This window comes from Antechinus flavipes, chromosome 2, assembly GCF_016432865.1.
Source record: "Antechinus flavipes isolate AdamAnt ecotype Samford, QLD, Australia chromosome 2, AdamAnt_v2, whole genome shotgun sequence".
NCBI lineage: Eukaryota > Metazoa > Chordata > Mammalia > Dasyuromorphia > Dasyuridae > Antechinus > Antechinus flavipes.
In genome coordinates, this window is record NC_067399.1 from 407,713,042 (window position 1) to 407,731,060 (window position 18,019).

At 32.4% G+C, this 18,019-nt stretch overlaps 1 protein-coding gene across 3 annotated transcripts in view; it reads right to left on the reverse strand.

Moving 5' to 3' along the window:
- Positions 1-704: 704 nt before the first annotated feature.
- CLINT1 (clathrin interactor 1) overlaps positions 705-18,019 on the reverse strand; it is a 66,255-nt gene continuing 48,940 nt past the window's right edge. For 2 of the 3 annotated variants that reach the window (XM_051978805.1, XM_051978808.1), the window contains exons 7-12: positions 17,383-17,629; positions 15,381-15,453; positions 8,245-8,319; positions 5,287-5,579; positions 3,186-3,390; positions 705-2,436 (exon numbers count right to left, since the gene is read on the reverse strand). In XM_051978805.1, the coding sequence (XP_051834765.1) occupies positions 2,090-2,436; positions 3,186-3,390; positions 5,287-5,579; positions 8,245-8,319; positions 15,381-15,453; positions 17,383-17,629 (1,240 nt within the window). In that variant the 3' untranslated portion in view covers positions 705-2,089. The remainder of the gene's footprint in view (positions 2,437-3,185; positions 3,391-5,286; positions 5,580-8,244; positions 8,320-15,380; positions 15,454-17,382; positions 17,630-18,019) is intronic. The other variant, XM_051978807.1, reaches the window with a different exon arrangement.

Consider the following 18,019-nt stretch of genomic DNA (forward strand, 5'->3'; position numbering starts at 1 on the left):
CTTTCAGGTAAGAGTACTTAATATGTATGTGTCATGTGCTAAACCAACTACTTTACAAGTATCCATAGTATTTTCCCTAAATCAATTAAACCTTACTTATTAAAAATGCTAATTCTTTAGGGTATGAGATATCTGAGAATACAAACTTACTTCCTCCCTCTCACAACTGCTTACTCCTGAAGGTAACAATTGTCAGTCTAAAGCTTAAAACAAAAAAGCCATGGATTCCACCCCTGTCCCCCAATTTATGGATTAAAAAAAAAATCAACAATGAGTTCTCCTGCCCTAACACTAGAGCCTGGCTTGATTACTTTGAAGTAACAACACTTGAAAGCTCCTATTCTTTGAAACTAATTTAAACACACTGAATTGTTGAAAGATTAAAAACCGCAGTCAGCTAATTACACTCTCTCTCATCTCTTATTCAGCAAATGAATCACTTTTCATTACCACTTAGCTGAAGTACATGAATTTCTGCCTAATTAGAAATGTTGTAGATGGAGCATTAGCAAGACTGGAGCAGGTCAGAATATCTTTGCTGCTTCATTTTTAATTCCTAACAGTAGAGTCAGATAGGAAAGGATAGAGAGAAGTCATTAAACAATTTTAAATTATTTATAAAAATTACTTTGCCAAATTATAATTATTTTTTCCCCAAACAGTCTCAAATGTCAAACAGAATGAAGGAAAAAGCGGTTCAACAATGATTTTAATGAATATTTTAATGTTATGTATAACAGAACATTATGAATACAATGGGAACAAAGTTTTATCAATTTAATAAAAAAGAAATCCAACATAAAGAGGGGAGGAATAATTTGATACCTATATTATAGTGTTTATTTTCAATATTATTATTCCCAACTTGTGGGTAAAACAATTCATTTTGCATTCCAAACTCTAGAATCATGATTTTCATGTGATCTTAATGCAGAATCATAGCAGGAAAACAAAAATGCTTTTTAATTAATTTCCTTTATTTTCCATTAAATCAATAAAATCTTTGACTGCTATAGGTCTCCTTTAATAATATATATTTAACTCCCGCTACTGGAACCACAGCTTGCAAATGCCATATTTACACCAAAAAACAAAACAAACTAAAACCAAAACCAAGTATTGTATAAAATCTAAAAACCAACACTGTTGGGTTTAAACATTTATATTTAACTTAAAAATGTATTAAGGCTTTTTTTACCTTTTTGGAAAAGATGCCGAAAAAAATAAATATTTTTGCTCTTTGACTTTTGCTGTTAACCAATGGCTATGGGAATAAACACAGAAAGAAGTCTTGTCCATCAATTACTACAAGTTGTAAAGAATGCCTACTAAAAATAAAAGATGCTGGAGATCTTTTTTGAAAGGAAACCATACAACAGCCCCAAATAAAGCATTTCTCCCAGTTCTCCACTGAATGATAATTAGAGTGGAAGAAGTGGGGGAAGCCCCTTCATATCTATCACTAATTGCTTCAAAAGATTTTGTTATAATAAAAATTTGGATAGTATAGCAGTGTGCCTGGAACATTAGCAAAAGTATATACATTCCAGTTACCTCTGATTTAGCCATAATCACATATGTAAGCCTTTTTTTTGGACAAAAATAGATATTTTTATAAAAAACAGATTATCAGACTTGAATGACTTCAACTATGGACTCAAGAGTGGTAATAAAAGCAACGGGTCCAATTATGACAAGGCGATTCAGGGACAGAAAAATCAAGTTCATCAGGTAAAAGAAAAGTACAAAATTAGAGATTCAAACAGATTTGTTCAGCCCTATTTCAGTCTTTCCACAAATTATGATGAAATTGCTTATTTAATTTATAAAGGCTTTTGATGGTCTCACTACAAAACATCGTCTAGGCTCATTGGAAAAAATAATTATACTGCCTCTTCTGAAGTGCCCTGGCCTGTCCATCTGGAACACTAGATATTTTACTTTTACAAAAAAGCCTTTTTGGTTTTTTTATACAGGTTCATTTTTAGTAATTGATAAAAGAAAAGGGTACTGATCAGCATTTTCTACCCCAACATCACCTCTCTCTGCAGCTAAAAATCCTTCATTCAATCTGGTTCTTTATAGACTCTTATTTGCTAAAGTTGGCAAAGTTTGCAAAGGCATCTTGCTTGGGTTGTACAGTTCCAGAAGCCATGGCTAGACTGGGCACTCCCATGCCCATTGTGCCTGTCAATCCCAGCCCTGCAGTTGGCATCCCCATGTTCACATTCATTCCCATCATTCCCTGGTTCATCATAGGAGTATTTCCAAGAGAGGCAATGCCCATTGTGCCAGTCATCACATTAGGCATGCCCACAGGCATAGGTCCTCCCATCAGTGTATTGGTCTGAGGCCGGACAGGCATCATATTCGGTGGTGAGCTTAGGTTCACAGCTCCAAAACTTTGGGTCATCACATTCATAGGCTGTTGCATATCTATGGGAACAAAGAAAAATTTTATTGCCTTAAAATCTCACCTAGAAGAAGAGTGCAATGAGCTGAGGGGAAAAAAAGATTAAAATTCCCTTGGGAATATTTTGTAAGGACAGCTAGGTGGTGCAGTGGATACAATGCCTGGCCTAGTCAGGAAGACTTATCTTCCAGAGTTCAAATCTAGCCTCAGACACCTCCTAGTTGTTATGAACTTGGCTAAGTCACTCTGTTGCCTTACTTTCTTCATCTGTAAAATGAGCTGGAGAAGGAAATAGCAAACAACTTCAAAAAAGGTCACAGAGTCTAACACAACTGAAAATAACTAAACAAAACCAACAAAAGTTAGCAGACAGAACTTGAAGTCTTCTGCTCCTAGCTAATCTTGTGCTATTTGTGGTGGACTTGATCTTCCAAAATAGTGGTGTAGATGGAAGGAGACAAGAGGAAAACATATGAGTCTCTCTATATTTAACCTCTTACTGGGTCCACACTAACAAAAGCTGCCAAGATAAAAAAGAGTAGGAAAAGAAGTCATTTAATGTGATGAGAACAGGCAATAAGATGGCAGCAAAAGGAAGATAAATTTTAGGACTAACTATAGTTGGGCTGTCTTTGCAAAAAGAGACTTCATAGCCTAAAGTGTTTTTGACATGGAATCTAGCCATAGTGCTGGAATCAGAATTGTAGAGTATAACATTGCATGAGAAAGGAACACACCTCAAGGCTAAGGTGAAAGGGTTAGTGGCACTTACTTTGTTGCTGGATCATTGTGTTAAGAGATGGCTGCTGGGGTTTGGAAGGCTGCAGACCAGGTAGTAGGTTGTCCAGGCTAATGTTGACACTGGGGTCCGACCACGTAGATGGAAGGGTTTTGCTGACTGATTTCTGGACCATATCTGTATTCTGATTATAGAGAGGATTAGGCTTCTGCAGCACTGTGCTAACATTTTGTAAAGGCTGGAAGAAAGAAAAATGCTCTAAAAATTAAGCCTCTTTTCAGCTGACATGAAAAGGGAAAATGAGAAAGTTTGATCACGTAGTAGTTTTGTTAAAAAACAGCACCAATATATCAAACTTTCAAATGAAGTCCCTGAAACCAGGCCAACAACAACTGTTTTATGTAATATATATATATATATATACTGTTTTTGTTTTATGTAAAATATATATATATATATATATATATTTAAAGCTTACATAGGTAGAGAGCTTTGGGTTTGTAAAGCAGTTTCTTTATATCCACCTTTTAAGTTGCAAGTGTGAGATGGGGAAATTGAGATGCAAAGACATTAATAAGTTTGCCCAAGGAACTAGGAAAGAAGTAGCAGAGTTGGTCCTGGAGTCAAGGTTCTGACTCATTTTTTCCTCTTTAATCACATTTTAACATAATTTCTATACCATAAAATTTTACAATTAGTTCCAGCTTTGTGTGCTAATGTTTGGTGGCAAATTTCACTTTTATGATCCGAATTACCCACAAAGAACTATATAATGTTAGTCTTAGGTAGGGTTTAGGCCAGAATCTACATTTTACCAAGAAACTAAAGTCTAGGCTAGCTCGACTTTCAGGATAAATTAGTTCAAGATCCTTCCTAGTACATATGGGTACTCTCACAGTGTTACTACCCAGACACAGGTGTGCTATTTTTAAAGAAAATATTTTTCATGAAAATATGAACTTTAACTGAAATGATTCCTGAAAATATTCCCTGATAAAATAAGAGGGTGAAAAATATATTTGGCACTCTGAATGCATCTATTATATTTTTCTGTGATTTCCAGAGAAAGGAAGTCATCCTTAGATACCAAGATGATACAAGGAAAAAAGAAATAAAAAAGTAGTAAGACAATAAGAAAAATATACCTTAAAAGATAGCAAGACCCAGGTATTATAGCAGAATTGACAGCTTTAGTTTACATTGCAAAAAAATTGAGACTATATGCTTGTGAGGTTTTATACAGTTCCAGAAAAAAAAACCTGTTTGCTCGAAGTAAGGAAATGTTCTCAATCCGGTTGGTGAAACCTTTTCCAGCACTTTCTCACCTTTCTTGTCCCATTTCCCACCACCCAGCATTATAATTTTTTTTTAAACTCAATTTCTGTATACAGACAGAAGTCACTTCTTTATGTTCTTTGTTCTCTTCCTGTATCCTAATACCTGGAAGAGTAGAACCTGGACATTGAAATTATAAGTTAGCATCAGAGGCAAATTTGCTCTAGAGGTAGTCAAAAAAAAAAAAAAAAATCAAGCTCCTCATTCAAACATTACCAAATTCTTAACCTGTAATTATTTTAAATTTAATTCTTTTCTATGTAGTAATTTAACCATATATAACAATACTTATAAATCTACCATTTTCATTTTATTTATATAAATAACCTAAGGAGTTCTGAAAGAGAAACACTTAATGTAAGACTAAATCCTTGAGATGAAATGTTCACTTAAATGGTATTATTTGGAGAAAAGACTTTCTAAATAAACTTGTACTCAAATTCCTTTTAATATCTCAAAGAGATAATGATTATCCACCTAAGTTTTGGTTTTCAAAGTACAGTGGGAAATTTTCATGTATGGTATCATGTATCTGTATGTATGTATATATATAACTAATTTTTTTGATCACTAAAAGTGACATGCCTCAGTATGCTTCTTCATTCAAAATAATTTATTACCTTCTAAATTATTGTTATATTTATATTCTTAGTTTGAAAACTAAACAGCAGTATTTTCATTAAGCTGAAATTATCAAGCAGACAATTCAATATCTCCTCAGCTAACGAGTTTACTATTGTTTTCTTTTGGGGAGTAGGGATAAAGGGAATAGATGAAGCACAGGTTAGATTGGACTTACCTGTGATCGTGACATGGGTAAACCAAGGCCCACCGTATTAGTGCTCATCATAGAGAAATTCATACTTTGGGAAGAAGTCATGGTTCCTTGGGAGGAGCCCATTAAGTCAAATAGGTCTGAAGTATTTGAGGCTACTGGAGGCTGACTCAGAGTTGGCTGTGAGCTACTGAAGAGTTCCACAGCTGGCTGGGAGGGGCTACTGAAAAGCTCTCCACCAGAAGTCATAGGACCAGAAGAAGCTTGGTTGAAGGCACTCCAGTCACCAAAGTCTCCATTCCCACTTGTTGTTGAACCTAAGAGGGAGGGGGGGGAGAGAGAGACAGGAGAAAAGGGAAGAGACTTTCTGAAAGGCATAGAACAAATGCAACACTCCATGAACTGAAACAAATGAGAGCTGATTTGTGTCCATCCAGATTAACATCTGCAGATACAATCTCCATCTGGACTTCATTCTCTCTCATGAATATTCCATGAGTTTTAACAAGGTAGCAATGAAAGAAAAAAAAAAAAAAAAACTCCTACATATAAAGTAAAATAGATGTTTGACAGGTCTTCAGGTGACACACTTCTGAAATGATAGTGAAAGAGGTTCCCTTCAGCCAAGTTTACAAATTAAAAGTGCTTCTAGTTAGATGATAATGGTATGTGTAGACTAAGATTGTCAAAAAGCAAGGAGAGGTTTTTAAGTTCTAAACTGTCTGAATTTTTTCCTAGGAGTGCCAGCATTCTCAAAAAAGGAACCTGTAGAGAGAACAAATGCTCCTAGGACTCCTTAGGAAAGCAGGCTACTTATAATATCTAAAACAACACCATTCATTAAGTTAATAGAATTCAATTAATAGAACACAAACAAAAATAAGAAGCCAGTAAAATTAAAGAGTCTTCAGACTATCAACAATACCTTCTAACCTTAGCCAATTCTTTATTGCTAGCACATTTTACACAAAGTCATGATACAGTAGCTATGCTAACTCAATTCTATTTCTTGCTTTAATTAGTAGCAGTATCGTTTTTAAAAAGTCTTTCTTGACCACATTATAGAAGCAAATAAACCTAAAAAATGTGTTCTTTAAAATGCAATTGTAGTTTAAAACTGTATGGAATATTCAATTCATAGTTAAAGTGTGCTATAAGCAAATGCATAATAATTAAGGGACATCTTTTCCCTTTCAGTTAGTAAGTAGATTGCAAAATTTTCTTAATCTTACTTAAAATAAAGTTGTAACACTGCTCCAAACATCATACTCTACATTTTCTACAAGTGAGTGGTACAAGAAACAGCTAAAAGTAAATAAACCTTTGAGAAATGAATTCATTTGCAGCACTTCGACAATTTAATTCAAATAGGCTACTATTCATTACCTCAGGGCCTTCACTAAAGTTGGTCTTCGATCTTTTACAAAAAAAAGAGACTGTATTGGGATATTCCAACTAGTACTACATATTAAAATTTTAAACCCACTTAAAGTGATCTGGATGAAATGAATGTGCTAATTCTACACTTATTTGACTAAAGCATGTTTTGGAAGAAAATGGGAAGCGAAAATGGCAAAAATTGTTGCCCATTTATAAATTTTTACCAAAAATGATTAATCAAAAAAGAGGAAAAGTTTTCTAGTGGGGCTCTTATTATTCAGAAATGATTAACCATCTCACAAGTCTCTGCCCCCATGAATAATATTGATTAGGTCAGATTATCATACATAAACAAATGTGTTATTTAAACTACAAATATATTCAAATGATGTACAAGACAGGATCATATATACAAAACCTTTAAATGTTGTAACTAAAGAGATGTTTCTGTTCATTTTTATTTTCATAAACTGAAGTTTATTAACTCTTGGTTGTAGGCAATCAATCATAATTTTTAAGTAATGAATCAAAAGCTCTGGTTTCCTATTAATCTATGTTTCTGAAAAAGTCACTATTCTGTGCTTGAAGTAGCTATTTTAGAGGATAAAGAACCATGGTCTTTATGTCAATATAAAAACATATCTATTCCATTTTAAACTGAGAAATTTTATTTCTAACTCAGGAGTAACTTCTCGTGAATGTAAGTCCACTTATGAGTTGAACAGTTACAAACTGAAAAAAAAATAAATCATATTCCAACTTTTAAGAATTTTTTTTCTTTTTTTGTAAATAGCCTGTGTCACTAGACACAACAATTCTAACAAAGTGTTTCTTTACATGAAGATTTTACTAGGACAAATAAATACTGAAACGATCTCCCTTATCTGCTTGCCCTAACTTTTCACTGCTTATTCTTTGAATAATTATTTCATTCTTTAGATTTAGAAAGGAATCTGAAATAGTGGTCTTACTACTTCTTGCCTTATCAAAAAGAGGTTCTCAAAATATTTTAGGGCTATTTAAAGGTTTCTGTATCTTCAAGTTCTAACCTGGGTGGCTATTATTTTGTAGCAATTTATTTAAATATCTAAACAATTAAAGCATTTTAGCTCAACAGTTCATATGAATCTTGATTCTTTCAAGAATTCAAGGAGTCTTCTGGGGGAAAAAACTGTACTAATAGCTAAACTGAATCACAAACCAAAAGACTTATAAAGATAAAATAAAGACTAGTACAATGCCTGGTACGTAGTAGGGATTTAACAAATATTTTTGTTTATTTGACTCTTCTACTGCTTCCAAAGATGGAAAATTATTTATAATTTAAAATTCAGTAACTTCAAGTAAAGAAAACTGATCTGAATTACAATATTTTTCCAAACCAATAGACATTTATATAAATACCTTATTCAACAGTACAATATGACTTATGTTTGGCAAATAATTCATTTGCCAAATTTAACTTTTTCATCCTAAATACTCTAATGAGTAAACAGGAAGTCACAAATACCAAAGATGGGAAAAAATGCTGAGTGGAACTTAAAAAGAAAAACATTATTAACTTAACCCTGTAGTTTTACAGACATTAAAATCTTATCATACCTTGTGAAGGAAAGTTTCCTGTTGCAGCAGCTGATCCAAAATCAGCAAATCCTCCAAATAGATCAGCTGATCCACCTGGAAATTAGGTACAGAGAAAAAGTAAATATTATATTCAAAGAAGAGCTAGTAAATTCCAAAGCCATTTTTAACACCCTAATTTTGGGGACAGATAAAAACCAGAATCCTCTCCCCATAATGCTTGAAAGCAAGAGTTGATCAACATTAGTAGTTTGCAAAACACTACAAAAAGGATTTTATGTGATAAGTGTCACTAAGTTCTATTTCTGGTGAAATAAAATGAACCATTTAGGGTCTTTTAAGTCATGACCCTAAAAAAAAAAAAAAAAAAAGACTAAGATATGATGCTATGAAAAGTGAAATTACTGTTATTAAAATTTGAAGTTGATGGGGCTAAAAAACAAAACAAATGAGGAATATGTCAAAGCTCTAATGTTTCAGGGAGAGTAATTTTTAGCATAAAATTCACTATTTAAAAAATATCAACGTTAAAAATAGCAGGATTTATTTTTCTATTATTTCTAGAAAAAACATGTGTCATGCTCATTTTAAAACTAAATTTACTTTTAAGAGTCCAAATCATGAATCTGTAAATATGTAGATCAAATAATGTAAATCTAATTTTAAAAACTCATTTGCAATTTATGCCAAATTTAATTTCTAGCAACAGTTTCAACTGAGATATATCCTTTCAAGTTAGAGTATATTGAACATTTCTTTCTCCATTTCAGTTATAAACTTTCTAACAGGCTGACCTAAATTCTGAAATGGTTGCTCTTATTTTTGTTTGTCCTTAAAGGATTCACCTCCTAATAGTCACAACCTTAGAAGTAGCAGCAGCTCAATTATTGTGCTTTTAGTGTTATGCGTACATTATATAGGTTACATCACAGCTGCTTAGCCTGCAGTGCTTAGAAACTAGCCAGGTGGGACTGGAACATCTGTGCTGCACTCAAACACCACCAGGGACAACTTCCAACATCTGGTGCCATTTCTGAATTGTCTTATCGCTGCAAGACATTCTGCCCCATCTGCTACACTCAACTGGGTTAATTAAACTAGAACCATCTCCCCTTTTTAATAAATGGCCAGCAGTAATGAAAGGAACAATTCAGTTTCTGATAACATGTGTACTTGTATTCTTTTATAATGCTATTTTATTGTACCCAGCTATCAGCAGGCATGACAAATACCCCTTTTCCCTCCTCAAAATGAGACCTCACATCCACTATACCTAAACTCCTAAAAGATCTTAAATCAAAGATGGAGTCATGTTTCTGTACTTTATATATAGTCTTCAAAGCATAATGTCATTACAACCTTAGTTTTCTCAGTATTTGTACATGCATTACATTTTCTGCTAATTAGTAAATTAACCTGATCCATTAATTAATCCAATTTGTCTACATTAATTTAACATAGTAATTAAAGAAAACGAATATAGGTCAAGGAAAATAATTTCAAACTAACAGATTTATTTATTGGATGACAGAACTGGCATTTGTGATTCTATAGGATCACTGATTTATTAGGATTCATCTAATTCACCTCCCTCATTTTACAGGAGAAACTGAAGCTCAGAGAAGGTGACTTGCCCAGTCTCACAGACAGGAAATAGATGAAAAGTTCCAAATCCACGTCTTGCAACTCTAAAGCCAACATTTTCCTCATTATACTATAATGCTTTGTATTAACAAATGTGAACAGGAGAGCTATTTTCAATTTCCTTATATAGTGAGCATAATACAGTATTTTCAATTAAATACTATCTCCTCCCAAACAGTGAACTATAAATCTAAATGTTCCATGTCCTAAATTGAGCCTTAACTTCACTAACTTAGTTTATTACCCATCTCTACCTTTTTACCATAAAGATCCCTCAAACCAGAGGCATTTGTTGATTTCAAATGTCTCTTTGCCTCGTTTAAGACTGCTCAAATTAAATCATCAAATCATCACCTCAAAAGCTCATATTAATTAACTATATCCTATATAATTATGATTCTATTTAGGCTCAAAAAACCAAATACTACCTTTACTTTGATGTTTCAAAGTTTCAATTCAAAACCCCTTATGTTTCAGTCAAATTTCCTCACTTGCCCAGGAAACCTATCTTTTGCTCAAATGTGATACAATTCATTTACATACACACACGAGATTAAAACCAACAACACTTTATAAGCTCCTCAGCTTGTCCCAGCTAATTTCTTTGATGAGAATTTTAAAAGCAATCTTGTGATCTCTCAACATTCTTTGCTGATAAGAAAAAATGTTTCCATACTCTATGCACAAAGTATATATTGGTCTATCACAAATCAAATGCATGTGAAAAGACTGTGTTAAACTTCACAACATGAGCTATCCTTCAAGATTCCCACATGAGAGCTGTCATTATAAATGAACCATTTCCATCTGCCTTCTCAGGGCAGCAAGGAGGTTATTTACAATCACCAGCTGGTAACATGTCTTTTTTCACAACCCTGTTATACAAAGGAAAAATATAGCCAAACTACATGGTGTTTAAAATACAGAGTAAATAACATCTATTTGAGAGATATTTTTACCAGCTAGGTATTAAAACTGATGGCTAAAATAAAGCTCTGCCTAATATAGAACACCTGAATTTTGAGTTGGTATCCTGAGAATGCACTAGGTGTTTAATATTAATATTTATGTGAACTACAACAATGTCTTAGCTCTATTAAGGATTTCTCTGCAGATGTGTATTTAAGTATGTATTTAAGTCTCTAAATTATTCATTAACATAAAATCCTTGGTATAGATATACTAAAAAGTAATTTTCAGATATTTTGTAATTTTATGAAGGTGATAAGAATATTTTACATTATCATTTTCTTTTTTTAAGAGAAAAATTTATCACCTTACCTATTTATAATTCTTACTTGAATTCCATATGCCAATAAATTTTAAATGGGTATCTCCTATTTTTTTTCTTTAATACACCACACCAAAAGATATAAATTATCTTTTATGAGTGAATCAGTATGGATCAGTACTTAAGAGCGATCTTTGGAATCCTAGAACTGTTTTTTTCACAAGAAAATGTGATATTATTCAGTACTAAAAGTAAAACAGGTTCCCCCTCTCATATCTGATGCTTACCAAATTTACTATCTTAAAAGCTACCCAAATACCCCTAAGACATAGCTCCACATAAAAATTATAACAAATATTTGAAAGTTTTCAAATGAATGGCTGTGTGTTAGTTTCCTTTTACTTTAAACTGTGTGGAACATTTTATAATAGTTTTATGATAGGTGTTTTCAAAAAAGGCTAACAAGTATGAAACTTGTCTTTCCCCCCCATATAAAATTTTTTCTTTTTTTTTCCCTCAAAGGAGACTGTCATCTCTAAGCAGCACAGATGCCATATTTGCTTAACTTTTACAATTCATACTCTTATTACTTGCAGGATAGCACCAGTATAAGTATAGACACATCTGCTAAACAGCACTCAAATGGCATCCCATATAGCAATGTTTATGTGATAGCTTCCTACATCATCTTCAGATATGTAAGTGTATCTTCTTTCAACAGTAAATTTGAAATGATTTGTATATTTTTAAAACATTTAAACAGAGATCTAAGGTTTCTCATAAGACAAACTGATTTAATTTTTGCTCAAACACAAGAAAAAACATGTTTAATGTGGGAACTTAGAAATTTTAAGTTTTCAATAAGTATTGGGACAAAACTTTATGGTTTCTGATACCTTATCACACTGTTAATAGATTTCTATTCTGCTTGTACTTGAAGAAGAAACCATTCAAAGTTTTCTTGCCAAAGAAAAGAGGCGTGCTGTTGCTCAATAATTCTCTTTGTATTGATAGTTCCTCCTTCTCCCCAAGGTTATAGTCATCCAACTGACATTCCTAGGCCTGCTCTATTAGAAACATATCACAGATATGTGAAAGGAGCTATTTAATATTTCAAGCTAGAAAGTCCAAAATAATTGATGCTTTGTGACATCACTTCTATATTAAAGATAAATTTCAATTTAACCATTTTACATATCTATAGAGGAAAAAAACTCAAAACTTAAAAGTACATCCAAAAAAAAAGGAAAAAGATTTAAATTACTAAAATATTTATTACTTTAAGGTTACCAAATCAATAATGCTTGATAATTTTAGATCTATCTATATTTATCATATGAACATGAAGAAACAATAGGGAAAAAGCCATGAAAAGTACAAAGGGGGACAAAGGGGAACCTACATTTTCTAATGCAAACAGGACAGGTTTATGAATGAAAACACCTTCAAGTTGTCTTTCAAGTACTTATCCTGGAATGTAAATTGTTTAGCTCAAATGTGCTTTAAACATTAACTACCTTCAAACAGTAACATTTAATCTACTCTGGCAGATTATTCATATCTCTTTCCTTACTCTGTCACTTTTCTTGATGTTATGATTTCACTTAACATGTATCTAAAGTTGACTTAGTAAAATGTTTTTACTTGTTAACCTTTTACCAAAACAATAATTTATTATGCTACATACATACAATCTTAAAAAAGAACATTTTTCCTGAAATCAATTTTTCAAGGCTTAGAAAATATATAAAGGACATTTAAATATGGCAGAAATTTAGAATGAAAGTTAAGATTTTATTGTCTTGTTTTTTAAAAAAATCCTAAGTAGAATGAATAAGTTGTACCCTGGGTTTTCTTCTTCTTGCCTTCAAATTGAACAAAAACTTGCTAGACATGTCATATATTCAAGAAAATCAAAAGAAATTACATTCAATAGAGGAGTAAAGAAACAAGCATAACTTAGTGCCTTATCCCCTAAAGCAGGAAGTTCAAAGGCTAGGTAGCTTTATTTAAAAAAAAAAAAAAAGTATTATCCATTTCTTTCCAAGTCAATTCAGAAAAACTAGAAAGTGACACATGATTTCAGTGACATAAGCACCTATAAGCTGAATATACATAAAAAGATGATTTTAAAGTCACGTATAGTTCCTGCTTTTAAAGAACTTAGATCTTGTCAAGAATAGGAAACATCCATAAAAGATTATAGCAAGGTAAGCATTTGACTACACTGAGCAAAGCAAGTTGGAAGATTTTCCTCCAACAAGATATCTCTATTAATATGGAGATCAACATTCCTTGATAGTTCTGATTACAAAGATAACTATTCAACAGTCCTTTGATAACTAATATTAAGCAAAGCATAAAATAGGGAGACACCAAATGTTTGTCATTGTCACTTAGGGACTGTCTTATTTAAAGTTAAAATAAAAAATGTGGTCTACATGGACAGTAAAATTTTCTAAAAATTCCTTTTTTGTAGATACATCAAGCTGTGGAGTTCTCTACAAAGTTTCTCAATAACATTCTACCCATTCAGAGAGACTGGCCTAGTAATCCATGCAACAAAAAAGAAAACAATAAAAAAGCACATAAAGGAGATTATCACATTTAATGAGTGCATATTGCATGTGTGATTGTTATCTTGGACAGGTACTGAAGACGGACAATGAACAGCTTAGGTCCATGATAAAGTAAAGTGGACTGAACTGCATTTGGAAAATGTACAGCATTTTCAAAGTGTCCCTGCCATGAAATCACTTATTTTTATCTCCCTACATGCAAATTTTTTTTTGTTTTCTTTTTTTTCATATATGCACATTAATATTTTTTACACATTTCTTTATGAGTCATATTGGGAGAGAAAAATCAGAATAAAGAGAAAATCCATGAGAGAGAAAAATAGAAGAAAAAGAAAAAAAGTGTTGTTTTGCATTCAGTCTTTATAGTTCTCTCTCTGGATGCAGATGACATTTTCTTTCCAAAGTTTATTGGAATTGCCTTGGCATTGAACTGCTGAGAACCACCATGTCTTTCATACTTGATCACTGCACAATCTTGCTGTTACTATGTACAATGTATTCCTGATTCTACATGCTCAGCATCAGTTTGTGTAACTCTTTTCAGGCCTTTCTAAAAATCAATTTATCATTTTTTATAAAACAGTAATATTACATTACTTTCATGTACCATAACTTATTCAGCCATTCCCCAACTGATGGCCATCTACTCATTTTCCAATACTTTGCCAAAATCACATCTTTTTAATAGCAATCAATGTGTCTATAAAATCACAGAATGCCAAGCTCATTGAATAATCACAATCAAAATGCAGGAGACCCAAAGAAAAATGGAAATTCATTTGGAAGGGGAAAGCATGCTAATATTCCAAAATAATGATTACAAAAGCATAAAAGATTTATCAAAGACATATGTGACCAGAAAAAAGAGGGCTAGGATTAACAGATGGACAATATTCAAAGACCCAGACAAATACTTCCATTTCATTCCACTTCATAAATACTATACAGGGAATGTATGAAAAGACATAGATGAAAATCAAAGACTGAGAAAATATGACAGGACTATAATTTTAAAAGGCAGTATATCTTTAGGTTCATAGATTTGTCTATGTCATATATTATGTGCTCTATGCCAAGTAAGTGGCAGAGATTATATGTATTAGAAGAACTAAGGAGTTCATCAGATTTCTTTGTTTTTCCATTACCTTATTACATCTAATCAAATAGTCAATATCATGGCAGAAGTTGAAATTAGTAATCTCTTTTTCACACATACATAGCATCACATATTATTTAAAGTTCCCTCAGCAATTCCTCTGCAGCGAAGTACTGTGTTGTCTTTTCCACCTTTATTTTTGTAGGATCATGAAATATATGTATTACAAAAATTGACTGAGAGCATATAGTTCAATCTTTTCATTTTTAAAAATGGAAGAAACAGATTTGGAAAACTTAAGTGGCTTGACTATAAAACACAAGAAAAAGTGGAGACAGGAACAAGACAGGTCTTTATTATCCCTAATTTAATCCTCTTTCCATTATATATTGTATAATATATAATTTTATATAATATATAACTTTATTTTATAAATTTTATAATTTTATAAAATATATATCTTTTTCAAAAATACTATTTTACAACTTTCTTTCCAGTTGTTTAAAAGTGATGTAATAAGTTTTTTTTTTTTTAAAAAACTGGAGTCAAAGAGGTTCTTTGATGAAAGTTTTTTTAGTGAGGGAAAAACAGTACACATGAAGCTTACCTGTTGGTTGGCTGGTACCATCAAATAGTAGATCAACAAGGTCACCAGATGATTTGCTGCTAGGCACTGAAGTCTAAAAGGAAACAAACAATGTATAAACTTAAATAAACTTAATTTGTTAAATTTTTTTGGACCACAATTCTTCAAATGAATAAAACTTTTAAGTAACTGAAAAAAGTTAAATGGACACAAACTCTGGCCAGCTGGATAATTATTAAGTTTTATATTTTGCAATTTATCCACCTCTACTTTTAACAAAATAACTAAATATTTATTTTAAATAAGGAAAGTCATATTCTTAAAAAGACTAATTTCAACTGCTGAAGAGGCCATTCTGAAACTTGTTCTTACACAGCAGATGCCAAACTGTACTAGTTAGGATCTGGTTCCTCAGAATAAGCTTCCAAACATTAAATTATACTTCTAATTAAAAAAAAATACTTTACACAAACACTGGTAAGTCTACCATATAAACATTTTATTAAGAGGCTATAGTCTGCTCAAAACCGTAGGGATTATGACAAATATCATGAAGACCACATAAGATGTACATATGAAAATTAGAGAATAGTTTAAGATAAATAATAGCATGTGTGTAAGTGCTCTAGATTTTGGAGAAGAGAAAGCTAATTGTCGACTACAGTTGATCTCCACAAAGAAAGTGGGACTTTAAAGAATTGGACTGGTAAAGAAGAGATGAAGAGGACTCCATACAAATGCACATGAAGCCAGTTGAGCAGGTCTGGTTAGGAAAGGCAGGGCCAACTGATAGACAGTGAATGTTCATCATTTTCTTTTCTCTAAGCTAATGTTTAATCTAGACCAATTGTATCAAACTCAAATAAAAATGAAGTTCACTAAACCATACATAAAGATTCTTCTGAGCCCCACACTGACTTAGAAAACCACATATTAACCATACCTATGTCATATTTTTATTTATTTTGTTAAATACTTCTGAATTATATTTGAATCTGGTTTGAGTCATACTTGAGTGTAGTGGGTGGGCCACTTGATACCTTTAATCTAGACCACACAATCTAATACTTTAGCAATATATTTCTTATGATTCTTTTTCCTAGTCTCATGCATGCATACACTGTCTCCCTTACTAGACTGAATTCTGGCATTGAAATCTTAAAAGTATCTGGTGACATGTCACATCTCCCAACAATAGGGAGATTTGAAGATGATTTCTTCCAACCAAGATTAGGCAGAATTATAGATCAACATGGAAAATATATTGCTTAAGTTTTCTATAGAATTCATAATCAAACCCTATGTCATACTGCTTATATCTGGGCAAGAAATATATCAAACTTAAAAGATTTTTTTTTCAATTTTTAAGACAGAAGATAGAGTTGAAACAAGAACTTTGAGAAAATGAAACATTGAGAAAGTATAAACATCACACATGAGAATTTATTCAAAAAGGCAGGTATCTATATTAACTCTGTGTTGGATTTATTTCTAAAAAGAGTGATGAACAATTTGGAGTTATTTGATACTCTTAAAAGCCGACTGGCAAATTGGCAAACATTCTCAATCCTTCCTCTCCCCCCACCTCTTGTCAAGTATTTGCTAAATATTATCCCTATATACTTAATTTCTTTTCTTTTCTAAAAATTTCAATAATGGACTCTACACTCCAAAATCCAAAATTTTATGTCGTCTTACAGTAGGCAGTTTAATTTAGAGATACTATTTAATATGGTGTAGAAAAAATTTCTCAGTATAACAAAAACTAACTGGTGTTAGTTATTCTCAGAAGCCAGAGGCAGCTCCAAGAAAGAAATCCATAAATGACATTCTGTTTCCTCTACCTAAAATGAAGTGTCGCTTCTGCATTCAGGATTTGTCTTCAGGAGTTACTAATTGAACACATTCTCTGCCCAAAGAGCTTTCCTCTCATAAACACATTTACCAGAGAATCCCTAATTAACATGGTTACCAACAATAGATTACTGTGTCCATGCTGAAGAGAATTTAAGGCTATTCCTACCTTTATTGAAGACTGAGGTGTATGAGTTGTAGCATTTTGATCTGGACTCCCTTTATCCCCCGTATAATGTGCTGCTGCTCCAAGATCAATGGTTTTGGAAGGATTTGCTGTGCGTTTGTGTCTAGTGGTAGTTGTTTCTGTGGCCTGTGTAATATGAATGTGTTTCGTTGTCACAGTTTCCTCTTCATCTTTGAATTCACTTTTGGGAGATTTACCTCTTCTTGCTTTCTTTTCTTCATCACTGTCACTAAAAGATATTTATAAAAATCAAGCAAAATAGAGGGCAACTAGGTGACGCAGTGGATAGAACACCAGCCTTGAATTCAGGAGAACCAGAGTTCAAATCTGATCTCAGACTTCAACACTTCCTAGTGACCCTGGGCAAGTCATTTAACCCCAACTGCCTCAGCAAAAATCTTAAACAACACATAAAATAGTGATACTATCCTGAAACAATTATCCTTAGTGACATATATTTAGGAATGATTTATAGTAACATCTAAATCCCATAGTTCATTAACTGGCTGGGATAATGAGAAAGCTATCTAAATAAATATTTTCGGGAAAGGAACAGCAATATATTTTGCAAATAACTCTTATGAAGTCCATTTACTCTGGAAAAATATAAAAACTTTAA